At 43.2% G+C, this 20,926-nt stretch overlaps 1 protein-coding gene across 1 annotated transcript; it reads left to right on the top strand.

The window, feature by feature from the left end:
• The first annotated feature begins 363 nt into the window (after positions 1-363).
• On the top strand, positions 364-6,023 carry LOC134296124 (uncharacterized). Its single transcript, XM_062970249.1, has 2 exons — positions 364-2,394; positions 5,606-6,023. Exons 1-2 carry the CDS (start codon positions 778-780, stop codon positions 5,687-5,689), a joined length of 1,701 nt encoding a protein of 566 aa, XP_062826319.1. The 5' UTR covers positions 364-777; the 3' UTR covers positions 5,690-6,023.
• The last annotated feature ends 14,903 nt before the right edge of the window (positions 6,024-20,926 follow it).

Here is a 20,926-nt window from a genome sequence, read left to right as displayed (position 1 = left end):
TATGCAGATGATACCACTCTGATGGCTGGAAGTGAGGAAGAGCTGAGGAGCCTTATCACCAAGGGGAAAGAAGAAAGTGCAAAAGCTGGGTTGCAGTTAAACGTCAAGAAAACCAAGATCATGGCAACTACACCTATTGATAACTGTCAAATAAAGGGAGAAAAGGTGGAGGCAGTGACAGACTTTATATTTCTAGGCGCAAAGATCACTGCAGATGCAGACTAAAGCCAGGAAATCGGAAGACGTTTACTTCTTGGGAGGAGAGCAATGGCCAATCTTGATAAAATAGTGAAGAGCAGAGACATCACACTGGCAACGAAGGTCCGCATAGTCAAAGCAATGGTATTCCTCATAGTAACCTGTCATGGAACCCAGTTACAGGGCTTTGGTAATTCAGCCCTGTAACTGGGAGTCATAACATAAACAATCCCAGGAGCACCTGGCAGAAGAAGATAGAATATGCCTGGGAACTTGGGGCCGAAAGTATAAACAATTATAATTGGTCTAGTGTGTGAAAATGGTAGTAATGTGATATTGGGGGTGGGACTTGATGATGATATTTACGTGTGGTGTTACGTAGCATCAAAAGTTATAAAAATAGTTGTATGTAAACATTGGGTCATTCCTGACTTTTCCAAAGTCATGTGTTCTTCAATAAAGATTGGATTTGAGAGCAGCCATCTCTGATCTGCGTTCAGACTGATCCTTTGAAGTGAGCAGGACAATTAAGTCAGGAATCCAGTTCTCACCCTCCTGCAAATTTGCAGTGAAGTGATAATGAGCAGGGAAGGAGATCAAAGCCATGACGGAGCAAAGGGGCCTCCGCTGGGAGCTCTGCCGTTGGCAGAAGAGACATTGCAAGCCATAGCTTCCTCTACGGGGTACCCCAAGCCGGACGGCGTGACCCAGAGGATTCCCAGAGGGGGAAGAGGCGTTCCGGCGGCGGCAGAAACCAGTTGGGGATCTGGAGGAAGCATGCCGGAGACCGTGGCCCTGCGGTTATCCATCCTGGAAACTCATTTATCCAGGCTGTCGGATACCGTGGGGAGAATAGTGCCAATATTGGAAGAGAATCTCCAAAAAGAGCACATCCGATATGGCGCCGAGAGAGAGCCAAGCAAAGGAGGCGATTGGAGCCAGAGGGGACAGCGAGCTTCAACGCAGAGTCCCGCGGCGGCAAGGGACGAGGGAGACGAGGAATATTGGCAAGAGCTGGAGTTCCGGGACAGAATGGCGCGCGAAGTGGAGCGCCAGCAAGCTCTGGGAACTCTGAGGCCGCCAACCCCAACAGAGCTCCCAACCCCCCGAATGGGCGTCGGAGTAGAAAGACCACTGGGGCCAGGGATCGGGTCCAGTGGATTAGCTGACGAAGGCGGAGAGGAGCAGGAGATCCAGGAAGAGGAGGAGGATGTGCCGTACGACGGGGAAAGGCGAGATGCGGGGGCTACAGCGAGGCCAGTATGCGGATGGGGGGAAGGGCCGACAGCGGCGGCAGGATTTCGGGAGCCGCGCAGAATGACCACCGGAGTGGGGCGCGGCGTGATCCAAGGAAACCCGATGCAACCCTTCCCCATGCCTCCCAGACAGCATCAACGGGCCGCTGAATGGATGCCAAGAAGGGAAGATCTCAAGCTAGAATACGGAGGGGAATCAGCCGAACTGAACTTTTTTCTAATTAGCATCAGGGGATACATGGAAGACAATGCACACACATTCCCCTCCGAAGCAAGCAGGGTTCGGGCCATCGGCAACACACTAAAGAGAGGAGCGGCCAGCTGGTATGTGCAACTACATGCCAGACAGGACCCATGCCTGAGGTCAGTGCCCCGCTTCCTCGCCGCACTGGAAAACCGGTTCAGAGACCGGCTAGAGCAATTGAGGGCTCGAGACCAGCTTAGAGGAATAAAGCAGAGGGACAAAACGGTGCCCGAGTACGCAGAGGAATTCCTCCACCTCGCGGAAAGGGTACCAGAGTGGTCTGAAGTGACCAAAGTGGAATTATTTAAAGAGGGACTACGCCCCGAGATTTTCAGCTGGGCAGCGCACAGAGATGACCCCGAAACGCTCCAGGGATGGATTCAACTAGCGGGGCGCGTTGAATCCACCCTGGCCCAAGTAAAGCGCTTCAGGAGCAGCGGCGGCCAGCAAAGACCGGTGGCGAGAGGTCGAGGAGAAACGAGGAAGCAGGAAAGACCCGGAGGGAGGCCGGGGATTCCCTCCAGAGGAGACGACAACAAACCTAAACCGGGATGCTTTGTATGTGGGAAGACGGGCCATCGAGCAGCAGAATGCTGGGCACGGAAGGGGGAGCCGCCAAAACCCTCAAAGCCCAAGCCAGCAACCGGGAGGCGTGCGGAGGAGGAGGTGCAAGCCCCAGAATCTCCAGAAAAATTGGTGAGTCGGGACAAACGCATGATAGTAGTGCCAATCTGCCTCTCGGGGCTAGAGAATCGGGCCACCTGCAAGGCATTTGTGGATTGTGGTTGTTCCAGGAATATTATAACTCCAGAGTTAGCAGGAGCGTTGAAATGCCAGCAGATGGCGCTTGACTCCCCAATTGCGTTTTCGCAGCTAGACGGATCAGTGGCTACTGGGGAAGTATCTACAAAGAAAATACGGGAGGTCCCATGTAAAATAGGCAAATGGGAAGGAAGAATATCCTTTGTGATAGCCCCTATTGCCACATACCACGTAATATTAGGGATACCATGGCTCGAACAGGCAAATCCCGAAGTAGATTGGAGAGGAAAGAGCCTAGCATTTAAAGAACAGCAGACGCAATGGGAGATAAGCAAGATTGCAGAAGAGGAGGACGAGGGAGATGAAGAAGGTGAAATAGACCCACTGCTATTGCCACCTGAATACAGAGACTTTGTGGATGTTTTCAATCAGAAAGAGGCAAGTAAATTACCTCCCAAAAGGAATATAGAAGTAGAAATTGAAATAACCCCCGGAGCAAACTTACCAAAACCAAAAGTGTATCCCATGTCTGTGCAGGAGAAGGAGGAATTGAGGAAATACATTGATAAAAACCTGGCGCGGGGCTTCATTAAGCCATCCAATTCTCCTCTCGGGGCCCCAGTGTTATTCAGGAGAAAGAAAGACAACTCCCTAAGATTGTGCATTGATTATCGAAATTTAAATGCAATTACTAAGGACAATAAATACCCTATGCCCTTAGTGAAGGATTTAATTACCGTATTGAAAAAAGGGAGCATATTTACTAAACTTGATTTAATTGAAGCATATCATAAATTAAGGATCAAACCGGAAGATACTTGGAAAACTGCATTTTCCTGCGCATTCGGCCATTTTGAATATAAAATTTTACCTTTCGGATTAAAAAATGGAGGCGGGTGCTTTATGCAGCTTATAAATGAAATACTGCACCCATTGTTGTACAGAGGGGTATTCATATTTCTTGATGATATCTTGATTGTGACTGAAGATAAGGAAAAGCACGTGAAATTGGTCCGGGAAGTTTTGCAGAGACTAAGAGAAGCAAAGCTGTACGCAAAACTGTCCAAATGTGAATTTAATAAAACTCAAATTGACTTTCTGGGGTATCGGATATCTCCAGAAGGGTTAGCTATGGATCCAGCTAAAGTATCAGATGTAAAAGAATGGGGAGTGCCTCAAACAAGGAGGCAATTGCAATCGTTTCTGGGGTTTGCAAATTTTTATAGATCCTTCATAAAAGGCTTCGCGCAAATAACCGCACCCCTTACTGAACTTTTAAAAACAAAAGGGAAAGGAGAGACAGCAAAAGTAAAAGCTCCTGGCGCCAAACTAAGTTGGACGCCAGAATGCCAAAAGGCATTTGAAACCCTAAAAGAATGCTTCACAGAAGGACCCATTCTAAAACACCCCGATATCAGGAGCCCTTTCATAATCCATTGCGATGCCTCAGACTGTGCGTATGGGGCAGTACTATTGCAAAAGGATCAAAATGGGAACTTAAAACCCTGTGGATATTTGTCCCGGAAGTTCAGCGAAACTGAAAAATGTTGGCCGATATGGGAAAAAGAGGCACTAGCCATATTAAAAGCCTTAGAATGCTGGCGACACTTTCTCGAAGGAAGCGGAATCCCATTTGAAATTTGGTCTGACCATAAGAACCTCCAGTATTTAAAGTCCCCTCGAAAATTGTCCCCCAAACAGATTAGATGGGCACAATACTTCAGCAGGTTCGATTTCCAATTAAAGTTTTTTCAAGGGAAGCAGAATGTCTTGGCAGATGCTCTTTCACGCATGCCTCAACACGAAGGAATACCCACAGCAAAAGAGGGAACAATATTCTCTGACAAACAATGGGGCTTAGCTGTCAGAACAAGAGCACAAACCCAAAAGGAGAACACTGCTATGGTTGAACTCGACGGAAAAGATAATTGGGGAAACGAGCTGAAACAGTCTTATGAAGGAGACCAGTGGATCGCATCCAATGCAGAACAGGGGGAGCAGAAGGGGGGATTTTGGTTTGTGAACAAGAAACTGTATATCCCAGCAACATTAAGGATCAAGATTTTGCATCGTTTTCACAACAACCAGAGCGCTGGTCATACAGGAATTACAAAAACAACAAAAGCAATAGCAAAACATTGCTGGTGGCCAGGGATGAGGAAGGACATAAAAAATTATGTTGTTCAATGTGATGATTGTGCCAGAAATAAATCGAGAGGAGGGAAGCCAATGGGATTATTACAAACAGTAGCAGAACCTACCAGACCTTGGGAATGTGTAGCTATGGACTTTGTGGGGGAACTACCGGTTAGCAAAGGACATCGTTATATTTGGACAGTATTGGACCTGTTTTCTAAACAGGCCCACTTTATAGCACTGACGAAACTACCATCAGCCGAGAAACTAGCTGAATTGTACATAAACCACATTTACAAACTGCATGGATGTCCCAGTAGAGTTGTCAGTGACAGAGGAGTACAATTCACAGCAAAATTTTGGGAAAAATTCCTGGAAATGCTAGGAGCAGAAAGGAGTTTAAGTTCTGCTTTTCACCCCATGACAAATGGGGCGGTAGAACGTACTCAGCAGACACTTGGGCAGTTCCTTCGAATGTACTCTAACATGAGACAAAATGACTGGTCTCGGTGGTTGGCTTTTGCAGAACTAGCTTTTAATTCGACTATACATTCAGCAACAAATAAAACCCCCTTTGAGGTAGTTTACGGGTATGAAATACAGCCTCTGCCCCAGCTGCCGAGATGGACAGAGAATGAGGGAACAGAGGCAGGGAAATGGAAAGCGCAAATGATGGAATGCTGGAGTCAAGTGACTGCATCCTTAAAAGAAGCACATAAAAAGTATAAAGTATTCGCAGACAGAAAGAGGGTGGAAGGTGATAAATTGGAGAAAGGAGATTTAGTGTGGCTAAGTACCCAAAACATCAAACTGGGGCTACCTTCGAAAAAATTGGGCCCTAAATATATTGGACCATTTAGAATACAGGGTGTTATCAACGAGGTGACTTTCCAGTTGACATTGCCAAAAAGTTTAGGGAAAATACACCCTGTATTCCATCGTAGCTTACTGAAAAAATATATGGGTACTTTGGACAAAATGGACACATAGAATTATTGTTTTGTTTCAGGCTTGTGATGAAAGAAGAACCGAAGAGGAGGACGAAGAAAAGGAGGGCACCATGTCATGGAACCCAGTTACAGGGCTTTGGTAATTCAGCCCTGTAACTGGGAGTCATAACATAAACAATCCCAGGAGCACCTGGCAGAAGAAGATAGAATATGCCTGGGAACTTGGGGCCGAAAGTATAAACAATTATAATTGGTCTAGTGTGTGAAAATGGTAGTAATGTGATATTGGGGGTGGGACTTGATGATGATATTTACGTGTGGTGTTACGTAGCATCAAAAGTTATAAAAATAGTTGTATGTAAACATTGGGTCATTCCTGACTTTTCCAAAGTCATGTGTTCTTCAATAAAGATTGGATTTGAGAGCAGCCATCTCTGATCTGCGTTCAGACTGATCCTTTGAAGTGAGCAGGACAGTAACCTATGGATGCGAGAGCTGGACCATAAGGAAGGCTGAGCGAAGGAAGATAGACGCTTTTGAGCTCTGGTGCTGGAGGAAAATCCTGAGAGTGCCTTGGACCGCAAGAAGATCCAACCAGTCCATCCTCCAGGAAATAATGCCCGGCTGCTCACTGGAGGGAAGGATATTGGAGGCAAAGTTGAAATATTTTGGCCACATCATGGGAAGACAGGAAAGCTTGGAAAAGATCATGATGCTGGGGAAAGTGGAAGGAAAAAGGAAGAAAGGCCGACCAAGGGCAAGATGGATGGACGGTATCCTTGAAGTGACTGGCTTGACCTTGAAGGAACTGGGAGCAGCGACGGCCGACAGGGAGCTCTGGCGTAGACTGGTCCATGAGGTCACAAAGAGTCAGAGATGACTAAACGACTGAGCAGCAGCTCCAGGACCAGGAGAACTACATCCAAGAGTATTGAAGAAACTAGCAGAAGTCATTTAAGAACTATTGGCAATAATCTTTGAGTATTCTTGGAGAATTGGAGAACTCCCAGCAGACTGGAGTAGGGCAAATGTTGTCCCTATCTTCAAGAAAGGAAAAAAGGAGAACCCAAACAATTACCTGATATCAATGCCAGGAAAGATTCTGGAGCAGATTAAGGAGGCAGTCTGCCATCACTTAGAAAGGAATGCCATGATCATTAAAAGTCAACATGGAGTTCTAAAAAAAGAAGACATGCCAGACTAATCTTATCTCTTTTTCTGATAGAGTTACAACCTTGGTAGATGCAGGGAATGCTGTAGATGTAGCATATCTTGATTTCAGTAAGGCCTTCGACAAGTGACCTCATCACATTTACCAAAATTCAGTGACCTAGGATGCTTGTGACTTCCAGCCAAGGCCCTGCCCCCAGCCAGGGTGGAAGCATCCTTGGGTGTTTCCCTGTCAACACAGGAGCTTTCTGCCCTGTTTGGGCTATGCTTCCCCATGTAATGGAGGAAGTGTTGCTGCACCTTGCTGGAGAAACATGAAAGCCATGTATAAATATGTGAAAGGATGGCATAAGGAGGAGGGAGCAAGCTTGTTTTCTGCTGCCCTGGAGACTAGGATTCAAAAGAGATTCCACCTGAACATTAGGAAGAACTTCCTGACTGTAAGAAGAGCTGTTCAGCCGTGGAACTCTCTGCCTTGGAGTGTGGTGGAGGCTCCTTGTTTGGAGGCTTTAAAATAGAAGTTGGATGGAAATCTGTCAGGGATACTTTGATTGTGCTTTTCCTGCATGGTAGAGGGTTGGACTAGATGTCCCATCTGGTCTCTTCCAACTCTATGATTCTGTGTATTGAGAGTCAGAGGTGAGAAAGAATATGTTCTTCGGAATTTTTAGTATCAATGTACTATCAGGCGATATCAGGCTTTTGTAATGTTCTGTCACTGTCTACCTCAACCTGCCTGTATATCATAATATATTGGATAAAAGTCTTCCTTCACCAAGTAGGAGGAGGAGGGATAGTAAAGGTAAAGGTTTTCCCTAACGTTAAGTGCAGTCGTATCTGACTCTGGGGGTTGGTGCTTATCTCCATTTCTAAGCCAAAGAGCCAGTGTTGCCCATAGACATCTCCAAGGTCATGTGGCCGGCATGACTGCATGGAGCGCCGTTACCTTCCCGCCGGAGCGGTACCTATTGATCTACTCACATTGGCAATTTTTCGAACTGCTAGGTTGGCAGAAGCTGGAACTAACAGCAGGCACTCACTCCACTCCCGGGATTTAACCTGGGACCTTTCGGTCTGCAAGTTCAGCAGCTCAGTGCTTTAACACACTTTGCCACCGGGGCTCCAAAAGTGACTTTCCAGATCCCTATGGGCACTGAGCCAAATCTAATCAACCTGTTGTGTGTCTCTTTTCTTTTGGTTCATATCCATCCTTTAGGTCCCTACCTTTGGAGCAGCAGAAAACTAGCTTGCTTCGTCTCCCACTTGAGATCCCGCTAGTTTTTTAATGATTGCTATCCTATCACCTCTCCAGCTTTTGGATAAGACTCCAGAACAGAGAAGATTAAAACTGATCTTCAAATATCTGAAGGATCGAAGTAAATAAAGAAAGCTTGCCTTCTGCTTAGGAGATTCTAAGGAAATATTGAGAAGAATGTCCTGATGATCTGGTCTGCTCCACAGTGGGATATGCTATTTTGGAATGTGGTGGATTTTCCTTCATTGGAGGCCTTTAAACAGAGGTTAGATGGACACCTGTCAAGTATGTTTTACCTGTGCATTCCAGTGCTGGCATGGCTAAGGAATACTTGGTGTTTCTTCCAATTCTACAACTGTATGTTACTTTAATTTTCTTCTCCGGTCTAAACATACCCAACACTCCTAACTGGGAATTTCCCAACCCATTGCCACATCACTTGCTGAGTTCTTAATGTGTTATAGATGTTGATATCCCTCTTAAAAATAGTGCTTCGAACTGGAATCAGTAGTACAAATGTGACTTGGTTAAAGCAGAATAGAATAGGAGTACAGGTTGAACTCCTCTAATCCAAAAATCTGAAATTTTCTATAAACTGTACTTTTGTGCTGCCAGCTTCCCACTTCCACCCTCAAGGCAGTGGCTGTTCTTTCACAAGATAGAAGAGAATGGCTGGTATTGGACTCCAATATAATACCATACTGAACTTTTTTTTTCCAAATATCTACTTCAGTCTCTCAAATCTTCTATCTAGCCAGCATTGTGTCTCATACACCACACAAGTAGCAAACAAATGAATCACGAGGCTTGAGAGAGATGGGTGACTGGGGAAGGACGATAGGATCTTGGCAGGAGACATGGATTTGCATCAAGTCCTTTGCTTGCGTTCCCGCCATTTCACAGATCCTCAGCCTTTCTCGAGTTTCAGAAAAGATACAGAACATTGGAGAGTTCCTTCGTCTGGGATCCTGCCCAACTGCTTTGCTCAATTCACCCACAACTGGAACAGAACTTTAATTAACATCTCCAAAATCTGTAGTGCCCCCAAACCAATCCATTCATATGCCACCTGGCTTCAGAGGTAGGTTTTGCAGGTGATGTTTAGTCATGAATCATAGCAAAAATTCACCTTAGGATTTTGAAAATAGACAGGAAACCAGTCATTCTGTTTTAGAGTTGGAAACATTAACATAAAACAATATGCACAATGTTGTCCCATCTCTTATTCTGACACGTCTTCAGTCCATTTTCAATTTCCTGCATCACTAAGATCTCCCCCTATTCATCATGGGCATCAGCATTTGTTATTGGTATTATTATTTGATTCCATTATTATTAAGGTATAGATTTGGAGGAAACTATTTTCTCCAATTGTCTGTTACATTCCAAAGTCTACTAATGGTTTTATTATTTTTGATGATCTCAAGCAAGGCTCATTTAATCTGTGAAGAATGGTATACTCAGCATCAGAGTATTGTCAGTTATTATCTTTTATTTTCAAATTGAGTGTTTTCAGGATAAAAAATAGATTGATGTAATGGGTTGGTTTAGTAAAGCCAGAAAATACAGCAAAGGAGTTGACTGAATCCAGTGGCAATGTAAGTATCAGAAATATACTTAAGGGTGCAGGAAAAGTTCCCCAACTCCAAAGATTTGTACAAGCCTAACAAATTGGGAACGAACAAACTGAAAAGCAAACTGGATCTCGCTTCTGTACTGAAACCCACTCTTTGCAGAGAGCAGAGATCTGAACCCCTGCTCAAAAAACTGTGAAAAAATTGAATATACAAATATATAAAATCATAAACTAAAATTTTGATATTTAAACATAAGTTTAATTACAGTACTTTGGAATGTAGTGAACTTACTTTCATTGGAGTTTTTTTAACAGAGTCTACAACCTATCAGGGTCACCTATCAAGTCTTTTTTCTTGTTGATTCCAACACAGACAAAGGATTTGACCAAATGCTCTCAGGGAGTCCTTTCAGTATTATAAGTCTATTATTGTATCACAAGTTAAACAAGTGTAAATAGGCAATGTCTCAAAATGTTCTGACTATTTTAAAAAAAAACAGCTATTTCCCCTTTTAAAAAATCATATATCCTTCACATAAAGTTCATAACCATTAGCAACATGATTCAAAACTCAGAAGCAGGTCAGTTCTGGTTAGTACTTGGATGGGAGACTACCATTGGAATTTTTTTTTTTTCATGTCAGGAGTGACTTGAGAACCTGCAAGTCACTTCTGGTGTGAGGAAATTGGCCATGTGCAAGGAAGTTGCCCAGGAGACACCTGGATGTTTGTTTGTTTTTTAATGTTTTTACCATCCTTGTGGGAGGCGTCTCTCATGTCCCCACATGGAGCCAGAGCTGATAGAGGGAACTCATCCATGCTCTCCCCGGGTTGGATTCGAACTGGCAACCTTTAGGTCAGCAACGTTCAAGTCATCAGTTGAATGCTGGCACAAGGGTTTAACCCACTGCACCACCGGTAGTACCATTGGAAATCAGATGCTTTCATAGGTTATATTCAAAAGAAGGAACTCTGATTATCCCTTTTCTAGGATAACCCTGTGAAATTCATAGAGTCGCCTTAAGCCAACAAGCAAGTTGAAAACATATAAACACACACATCTAAATATTAAAGGCATATGAATTAGATCTGAGAGGAGTTTCATGGAATTTGTCCAAATATTAATTTTAACATCCTACTGCATCACACTGGCTCATTCCATAGCTTCCAACATTTCACAGATGAATCACAGAATCATAGAGTTGGAAGAGACCTCATGGGCCATCCAGTCCAACCCCCTGCCAAGAAGAAGGAAAATTGGATTCAAAGCACCTCCAACAGATGGCCATCCAGCCTCTGCTTTAAAGCCTACAAGAAGGAGCCTCCACCACACTCCGAGGCAGAGAGTTCCACTGCTGAACAGTTCTCACAGTTAGGAAGTTCTTCCTAATGTTCTTCCTAACCATGAGAGCTGTTCAGAGATGAAAAATGCAACACAACTGGGGACATCTTCACACACCCCTCCTCCTGTACCATTTTGCCAACAGTCGCGTGTTGGCACCCTGTCCCCATCAGACGGGGGAAAGAGTGGCAACACGTCTTACCACATTGTCCTTTCCCCCATCAGATGGGAAAATAAGTTAAAAGTGTAGGTAGCTCCAATTGAGCTACCCGAAAAATACTTACCCTAGTGTGGTGGACAAAGAAGTGTATTGCAATGCTCCCTCGGCACTTTGAGCATCAACAAGGTGGGGACTCGTTGATGTAGGCCCCATCCCCAAAGTGCTGCAAAGGGGCAATTTGCCTCAGTGTGATGAGATCCTAAGTAACATCAGAGTGTGGCCGGGCTGTGGCACAGGCTGGTTAGTAGCCAACTGCAATAAATCACTCTGACCAAGAGGTCATGAGTTTGAGGCCAGCCCGTGGCGGAATGAGCACCCAACCATTAAAATAAAAATAAATAGCCCCTGCTCATTGCTGACCTATGCAACCCGAAAGATAGTTTCATCTATCAAGTAGAAAATTTAGGTACCACTTATATGTGGGGAGGCTAATTTAACTAATCTATGACACCCTAAAAAAATCGTCCAGCAAGCGTTTGGAATGAGGAAGTTGGCATCACAGTAGATGATAATAATAATAATAATAATAATAATAATAATAATAATAATAATAATAATTATAACAACTTTATTTTTATACCCCGCCTCTATCTCCCCAAAGGGGACTCAGGGCGGCTTACATGGGGCCAAGCCCGAATAAAAACAACAGCAATATAAAACACAATAGACAAAAAACATGCACAATTATAAAAATTTAAACATTAGCCAATAAAAACAAATGAGAAGAACTAATAAAAACATGGATTAAAACGGAGAGGTTGTAAAAGTAGACTGGGTAAGGTGCACTATATAAATATTGTAAACACGAGGTGACTGATAAAGTGGATGATGAAGCAGCTGCTCCCCTTGTGGCCGGAATTGAGCCAGGAAGCTGGAAGCTGGAGAAGTTTAAATTGCCTCTATGTCTGTCTCTGTCACTGTTCTATGTGAATATGGCATTGAATGTTTGCCAAATGTGTGTATATGGTGATCTGCCCTGAGTCACCTTCGGGGTGAGAAGGGCGAAATATAAATACTGTAAACAAACAAATTAATTAATTGGTAAGGGGTTATTAATGAGGAAGAACACACAATCTAGGAGAAGTTGCAACAATGAGTGCTACAAACTACTTTCGCACTTTGAACTCAGTTTGCAGAAACTAAAGTAAACTCGGAACAAGAGGGGAAAGAGGAGTGACAAACCAGGACATTAAAAAGCAGAGGAAAAATTATAGAGGATCAATTGGGACTATACCTGCCAAATTAGGACACTTGGAGGGCATGGAATTTCATCAGTCCCATAGTATCCATACAGCACCTTGCATAGGAAAGACCCAGCCTCAACAGCTATCTGAATTTTGATTTGTTTGAAATCAGACCTGGTAGGATTATTCCAACATCAAGGGTCTTCCTCCGCTGCCACCGCCGCCTTCAATTTCTCCCCACCCCGTCCTTTCCAAATGGCATTGCTATTTAATTTTTCCCCTTACTTTGTGCCAAGGTCTTAATCGTTCTTGCACCGGCAGTGGGAGCATTTGAAAGAATCATTTCCCCCGGCACGTTTAAGACGTTTCCAGTAAATTGTACCTAAACCTGTCCAGCTGGCTGGGTCATTTAGCAAGCGACACACCCACTCTGTGTTTGGAGATGCCACCGGAGAATTCCCTCAATGCTTTCAAAACCAAACCAAACCCAAAAGCCATCCGTGATGATGGGATAAAGCACTGCTAATGTGCAAATGCTATGGGGAAATGCTACAATAACTGCCCATCGGGGAGCAGCGGGATCTTTGAAAGTTTTGTTGTGGGAAGGCTTACAGAACAGGATTAGACAACAGGTTTTTGGAACTGCAGGGCTGAAATTATGCTGTCTTTGAAGGAAAACAGCAGAAAAAAGCCACTTGATTATTTAAGATTATTCCTCCTTAGCTGCTGCTTCTTTTCTCTCTCCCCCCCCACCCTTTTGAAGAAAATGAGAATTTATCAAGTACTTTTAATCTGTGTCTTACCATTCTAAACAACCTTATTATTGCTTTTTCATTTTTTGCACCTTCCAGGTATTTCCAGTTTATGGTGATTCTAAGGGAGCGGAATGAGCACCCGCTGTTAGCCCCAGCTCCTGCCAACCTAGCAGTTCGAAAACATGCAAATGTGAGTAGATAAATAAGTACCACTCCGACGGGAAGGTAATGGTGCTCCATGCAGCCATGCCAGCCACATGACCTTGGAGGTGTCTACGGACAATGCCGGTTCTTCGGCTTAGAAATGGAGATGAGCACCAACCCCTAGAGTCGGTCATGACTGGACTTAACGTCAGGGAAACCTTTACCTCACTAAGGTGAACCTATCTGAGACATAAGAATGGGAGACTTCCAACCTTTTCTCCCCAGAGTCATAGTCAAACATTAAATGCTTGACATTGCTACTATGCAATGCTGGCTCCATATGGTTGTATACAGACTATAATTTCCATGCACAGGGAAATAATAATAATTATTTTTCAAATAGCAAGTCAAAATGTGAAAGGGGGTATAGAGACCTTCTCTCTGCCTATGATACTATCAAGATACCACAGTCTGCCTCCAATCTATCCTATACATATTTACTTGGGAATAATCCCCACTGAACACAGGAAAGGCATTTTGTGTTCTTGAACTTGGCCCATTTGTAGCTTGAGATGTTTAGACGCTGCAGTGAGCACAGGTTGCATCCAGCCAGTGGATAAAAGGTCAATTTCGTGTCCTGTCCTCTTTCCTTGTGGATAGAATTCAAAGACAGCCATGTTATTCTGGAATGTCAGTATGCAAAGCAATCTCCTAGCTCCTTTGAAACTAACATAATGACAGTTGGTTGCATAAGCTTTCATAGATGCCTATATATATTTGTGTATAAGTTGATCTCATGTATAAATCAAGGGCAGTTTTTAGGTCAAAATTATGGATTTTGATATGAAGGAACCATCCCCTGCTCTGAGAAGAGTGGCAGTATTTTTAAAAAAACTCTAAAATCAGGGCAGTAAATAAAGAACAACACTTAGAGAACAGGGGAGTTCCAAACATGAACAATCTGGGCCAGCTAACAACTCCCAAAAAAGGATTCCTCCAAGCAGGAAGCAGCCAGACTTAGAAGCTGCAAGGCCATTTCATGCTAATCAAGGTGGCCAATTGCACCATTCACACTTGTCTCAAACAGACAAGAGTTCTTTTTCCCATCCTGGACTTTCCACAGATATATAACCCCACTTGCCTAGTTTCCAACAGACCTCACAACCTCTGAGGATGCTTGGCGTAGATGTGGGTGAAATGTCAGGAGAAAATGCTTCTGGAACATGGCCATACAGCCTGGAAAACTTACAGCAACCTGTCCTGAGCAGAACCTAAAAGAAGCACGCACCCTTCAACTCACTTGATGCTCCTTTGAAAAGAAGCACCAAAGAGTGTCTGACACCATTTTCCCACCCAGGCATTTGATAAACGTTAAGGTATAGTATTATTTCTTATCAAAAAGGAACCATCCTCTTCTTTGAATAGAATGGGGAAAGGCAAGAAGAACTTTGTCCATCCGAAGAGCGCCTTTGAGAGGAAGCACCAAAGAGGCAATGCCAGGCATTCAAACAGGCCAAAAGCAGTACTGTAACATTTATAGTAGAGGGAGTTCTTACTTCTTTAAGATTGTCCCAGGATGAATTAAGTTCTCATCTTTTGCCACTCTACTTAGAAAGGGGGGTGGTTTCTATTTTTACAGTCATGCCGACCTCATGACCTTGGAGGTGTCTACGGACAACGCAGGCTTTTCGGCTATTTATTTATCATGCCAGAAGCGAACCAAGGGTACATGTTGTAATGTATTTGAAAACACAAACAACGTTTTAAAACAACAACAACAACTTGGCATTATGCTAAATGTCCTTTGACCAGTAGCTGGCTATTTGGGGTGCCTCTAAGAAGGCCCTCCATTGTGCATGTGGCAGGGCTCAGACTGCATTGTAGTCGGTGGTCGGTGGTTTGCTCTTCTCCACACTCACATGTTGTGGACTCCACTTTGTAGCCCCATTTCTTAAGGTTGGCTCTGCATCTCGGGGTGCCAGAGCGCAGTCTGTTCAGTGCCTTCCAAGTCGCCCAGTCTTCTGTGTGCCCAGGAGGGAGTCTCTCATCCAGCATCAGCCTCTTATTGAGGTTCCAAGTTTTAGCCTGCCACTTATGGACTCTCACTTGCTGAGGTTTTCCTGCGAGTATCTCTGTAGATTTTAGAAAACTATTTCTTGATTTAAAACATTGATTTGAGCGCCTGCTGTTAGCCCCAGCTTCTGCCAACCTAGCATTTCGAAAACATGCAAATGTAAGTAGATCAATAGGTACTGCTCCGGCGGGAAGGTAATGGCGCTCCATGCAGTCATGCCAGCCACATGACCTTGGAGGTGTCTACGGACAACACCAGCTCTTCGTCTCAGAAATGGAGATGAGCACCAACCCCCAGAGTCAGTCACGACTGGACTTAACGTCAGGGGAAACCTTTACCTTTACCTATGCTGGTTGATATCTGAACAGAATGGCCCGGAGATGTCAATACCTTAGTCCTTTCACTACTGACTGCTACTTCCCGGCGGATGTCAGGTGGTGCAGTGCTGGCTAAACAGTATAATTTGTCCAGTGGTGTGGAGATGGAGATGAGCAACAAATCCCAGAGTTGGACACGAATAGACTTAATGTCAGGGGGAAACCTTTACCTTTACTCTAAGACACAGAACTTACATTGACCCATTGATACGTCCACCTGGGTTTTTAGGTTCTATTTTGACTAAAATGTCTAGAATTATACATGAGTATATATCACTGTCTTCTTCCTCAGACACATGAAAGTTTATGAGAACAACTTCATCTCTCTAAGGTATTACAAGATCCATTTGCATAATATAATGCATGATCCTTGCAGCTCAGAAAGTAGAAGGAGATCAGTGTTTCTTTCAGGACAGAATAAGCTCTTGTCTTTTGTCACTGAACTCCAAGAAAGTGATGGTTACAGTTTTGAGAAGAGTTAGGTACAGTCCTTACATTGACCTGTGGTCAGCCCAGTTTGGGGGTGGGTTGATTTTTCGACTAAATTTTCTAGACCCAAGACTCTTCATACAGGCATCTGCTCACTGTGAGTTGACACTTCTGTGCTTCCATTCATCGCTGCCGATTAAGTTAGTTTAATAAAATTATTTTCCCCAAAAAATGTTTTAGATGCCATATCTCCGAGCCATAAAATTTATGGTACCTTTATGTGGAATTATGCTGGAGTTGAACATATAAATCAATTTATAAGGTCTAATGACACACAAACGCTTAAAAACGAAAGGTGATGTAGTAAATTCAAATTACCATTACAAATGTAAGCTTTGTAGTCAGTGTGTGACCTGCTAAGGATTATATTTAACTCCCCTGAGAGTGGTTTATCATAAAACTTTATACTTTTATTACAGTGAATTATTAACTCCTCCATGATGTGAGTCATTCCAAGCTCCGACTATAGCTTTTTTAATGACACTATAATAGACATCTTGCTAATAGCAGTGGGATTGCTACCTCTGAGGTAAAAGGGGGGAAAGAAGAATAGAAAGAGGAGAAGAAGAAGAAGAAGAAAAGAAATGGAGGGGACAAATAGCATATTTCCCAAGAGAATAAAAACAACTGTTCCTACGAAGAGCGGTTTGAGGCCATGAAAGGCTGAACCTGTTCCCTTTTACTGTTGTTGGAAAACAATAGCTTCACAGGGTGACACCTGAAAAGAACTAAATTTAAATGTCATACCTTCGGAGGAGGAAAACTGCAGAGTTATTATGAGCTCTTTCGCCAAAGGGGGGAAAAAGGAACAAAAGTTCTTCTCACCAGCAATGAAATCTATCTGAATTACTATATAAATCCCTTCAAGGTATTATTCACGACAGCTGAGACTGCATCTACACTGTTGAATTAATGCAGTTTGGAATCACTTCAACAGCCATGGCTCAATGCTATGAAGTTGCTGTTTTTCCAAAGTTTTTAGCCATCTCTGCTAGATAGCCCTTGCTGTCACTTCCATATCTAAGATTCACCAAACTACAAATCCATAGCTTTGAGCTGAGGCAGTTAAAAGGGTGTCAAACTGCATTAATTCTACAGTGTAGATGTACCAGTGGTGTCGATCAAATAGAAGATTATATCTGTAAGAGTTCATTGATACTCTCCTACTCCGTTTCTCAATGGCACAACTTGGGAGTAACTAGAATAACTAGCTAGAATAAGTTACTCACATCAGCTTCTTTTTCCAAAGGCGAAGGTGTAGTTTTTTCGCAAATGTAATTTAACACGGGATGTGTTTCACTGCATTTCTGATTAAAATGTAACATTTTGGCAACTTTGGGTGCATCTACATTGTAGATTTGATGCAGTTTGGCATCATTTTAACTGTCATGGCTCGATGCTATGGAATCCTGGTATGTGTCAAGCACCAGCACTCTTTGGCAGAGGAGGTTATAGACCTTGTAAAAGTGTAATACTCAGTAGTAATCCATAGAACTGATCCATAGATAAAGACACTGTTTGATTGCTTCTTGCAGTAGCTGTCCTGGAAAGTTTTTGTGACTCTAGGGGACATGGATTGAATCCTCTAGACTAACAACAACATTTTAGGAAAAAGTTAAGAAAAGCTACTTCACTGGCTTCTTCCCCTAGATATACTGGCTGGTGAGCTCTTTTTAAAACTTGGTTGGAAGGTTTATACACAGTTACTGCAAGAATCAATCAAATAGTATTTCTATCTATATTGCATTCAAGTATCCCTTATCTAAAATGCCAGGGACCAAAATTTTCCAATTTTCAGATTTTGGAATATTTGCATATACACAATGAGATAAATTGTAATCAAATTCTCAATACAAAACTAATGTACGAGGGTTGAATGAAAACTAATGCCTCCACCTTCGTTACTTGGATTTGGATGGGAATATTTTAATAAATCAAATGCAGAAGTAATCCTTAGAATGTGCTCTTTAACTACCACTATTCACTTTTCCACATAATCACCAGACAATTGGATACACATTGGATAGACAATCTGCCAACGATGAACAAGTTTTCTGAAGCTGTCACGAAAGAAGTTGACACTCTGTTTCCGCAACCAGCTTCTCACAGTACCCATTGTGCACAGATCTTCCGACAGCCAAGCAAAGCAATAATGTGACCCACACGTTCTTGTGAAATGCAGATTATGCTTGAAATTTCTCTGAGTGATACAACAATCGTCCTGAATCAATTTGTCAACCTTTTGCTTGTGAAACTCAGTGGTTGCTGTCACAGGATGTCCAACTATTTGTTTGTCATGCAAGTCAGATGTTTCCACCTCAACATCTTTAAACTTACTCACCCAATGATACACAGTATTCACATCAACACAGTCACTATAAACAGGTTACATTCTCTGATGAATCTCCTTTGGGGCGACACCTCCTGCTTTCAAGAATTCAATGACTGCACATTGCTTAAGTCGCATTGACCAACTGTCTGTACAGGGTTCCATACTTCGCACTTTAACAACACAATTGTTCAATGCTAAGGCTTCCCGCCAAATGGAACTGTAGAGGAGAGTCTACTGAACAAGCCAGGACCTGCCGCATACCAGTACTGCCATCTGTTGAGGAGTTACGAAGGTGGAGGCATTACTTTTCACTCAACCCTTGTATGTTTCACACATACCTTATATACATAGCCTGAAGATATGCACAAGATTTTTGAATAATTTTGTACATGAGACAAATGGCCTACCTAAGAGCTGCTTTCTCATGCACAGCACAGAAAGCAGCTCTTACGTAGGCAACCTGTGGTTAAAGAAGGCTAGATAAGGACTGGAAACATACTAGATACTACCCAGCCTAATACACCTGTTTTTCTCTTTTTGATATCAAATATAATAATGCATCTTTGACACAGCTGACAGATGACTCCTCCCAATCAGTCTGATGTTCCCCTATGACATTTTTTTTTTAAAAAAATGGGTGGACTTGTGTAACTATGCAACTTCACTTGTTTGTGCCGGTGAAGAAAACCAAAATCTATTGAGAGGTTTTCAAACAAGTGAACAGAACCCCCAAAACATCATCACATGCAAAAAAAACAAAAACCTGCACCTTTGACAGGTCCAGAGAAATTAAAGACAAGTGGAGAAAATTGTTTTCTGTTTTACCAAAGGTACTTGTGGCAGATCCTTTGCCTATGTGTGCCACTTGGTTAACTATGAAATGGACCTGGTGGCATGTATGTGAACCAATAGGGAAAGGGTGCCAGAGATGAGTTATAAGACTGTGTGATAAGGTCCAAAGTTCAAGTAGACTGAACATTCAGGAAGCAAAGGTGTCACTCTGAGCAGGTGCAGTGGTGCAATGGATTAAACCCTTGTGCCAGAAGGACTGCTAACCAAAAGACCAGAGGTTCAAATCCGGGGAGCAGGGGGAGCTCCTGTTTGTCAGCTCCAGCTTCCCATGTGGGGACATGAGAGAAGCCTCCCACAGGATGGTAAAACATCACACATCTGGGTGTCCCCTGGGCAACATCCTTGCAGATGGCCAATTCTCTCACACCAGAAGCGACTAGCAGTTTCTCAAGTTGCTCCTGACACAGAAAAAAAATCTGTCTCAGACACCAAATGTGAACAATTTTGGAGTATCTTGCATTTTGTAATTTCAGCTAAAGAATCCTCAAGCTGTATATGTATATGACACAAATGCCCTCGAAGGAGTATAAGGCATTTCTATCAAGGTTTCAATTGAGAGAACATTTTGGACGAAATATAGGCCTTTTTTAACAATAGAAAGTAACCGCACGTCACTTCCCATTTTTATGTCTCTTCTGCAATAAAATCGCCCAAAATGAGCCCCTTTACAGGGTATCACATGGCATTTGGGGGCACTTTTTAATTTTGTTATCCCCACCCACCCATGGGGCCTTGAAAGTCACAAAAGTTGCTTTAAGACAAGACTTTGCCCATCCCTGATATACATGTACAAAACTACAGTTTCTCCATACTAGGGGCTCTTCCACACAGCCATATAACCCAGAATATCAAGGCTGATAATCCACAATATCTGCTTTGAACTGGGTTATCTGAGTCTACACTGCCGTATCATCCAGTTCAATATGGATTTTATACCACTGTGTGGAAGGGGCATTGGACTAAATACAGGGAAAAGGTGATATATAAATTAAATTCAATCACAAATTGGAGAAACGGTGCATCATTTTGAAGCATTCCCTGGGCTTGAAAGCAACTGAATATTGGTTGGAAGGCTTAAGCAAAGTTACTGCCAATATAGACGAAGCAGTGCCTCCATGTATTGTTATGAGCATTGCATGTATGCGACACAAACAACTCCCAGTTTCCCGGGATCGATACTTAGCACAGCAGGTCTTCTTTGTTCTTCTTGGGGACCTTTTATTAACAAAACATCCAGTCCCTGTAGCCCGCCGAATTTGCTGCACAACTGAACACATCAAGTCCGCTCAAAACAACCTTGCCATGAAGGTGTCTGGAGATTTCTGGAGAATCAAGGCTAGCTGTGTACAGAGCTGGAAATGGCTGGTTTTTGCTAATAATATTTGTAGGCAGGCCTGCCAAGACTTAATTAGGAATGGCCCCCCTGCCAAGGTGGAAGATCTCCCAGCCAGAGCGCCTTCCTATTTTATTGGCACTATCAATGACGCAATGCTATTGCTTCCCTAGCAGCTGATACTTACTAGTGTGTTTGTGATGTCACATAAGGTTTTTACGGACTGAGGGAAAAAAGGTCTGGCTGCTCCAAATGGGGAGGCAAACCTTGGTCTTGCC

The sequence above is a fragment of the Anolis carolinensis genome, chromosome 1 (assembly GCF_035594765.1).
Source record: "Anolis carolinensis isolate JA03-04 chromosome 1, rAnoCar3.1.pri, whole genome shotgun sequence".
Taxonomy (NCBI): Eukaryota; Metazoa; Chordata; class Lepidosauria; order Squamata; family Dactyloidae; genus Anolis; species Anolis carolinensis.
The sequence above is the reverse complement of the archived record's forward strand: the minus strand, read 5'-3'. Positions and strand labels throughout refer to the sequence as shown.

Bases quoted from the DNA above. Each gene is read 5' to 3' on its own strand.
- LOC134296124 (XM_062970249.1), top strand. From the start codon at position 778: ATGAGCAGGGAAGGAGATCAAAGCCATGACGGAGCAAAGGGGCCTCCG. The intron at 2,395-5,605 runs GTGAGTCGGGAC...GTTTTGTTTCAG, and splicing joins CAGAATCTCCAGAAAAATTG to GCTTGTGATGAAAGAAGAAC.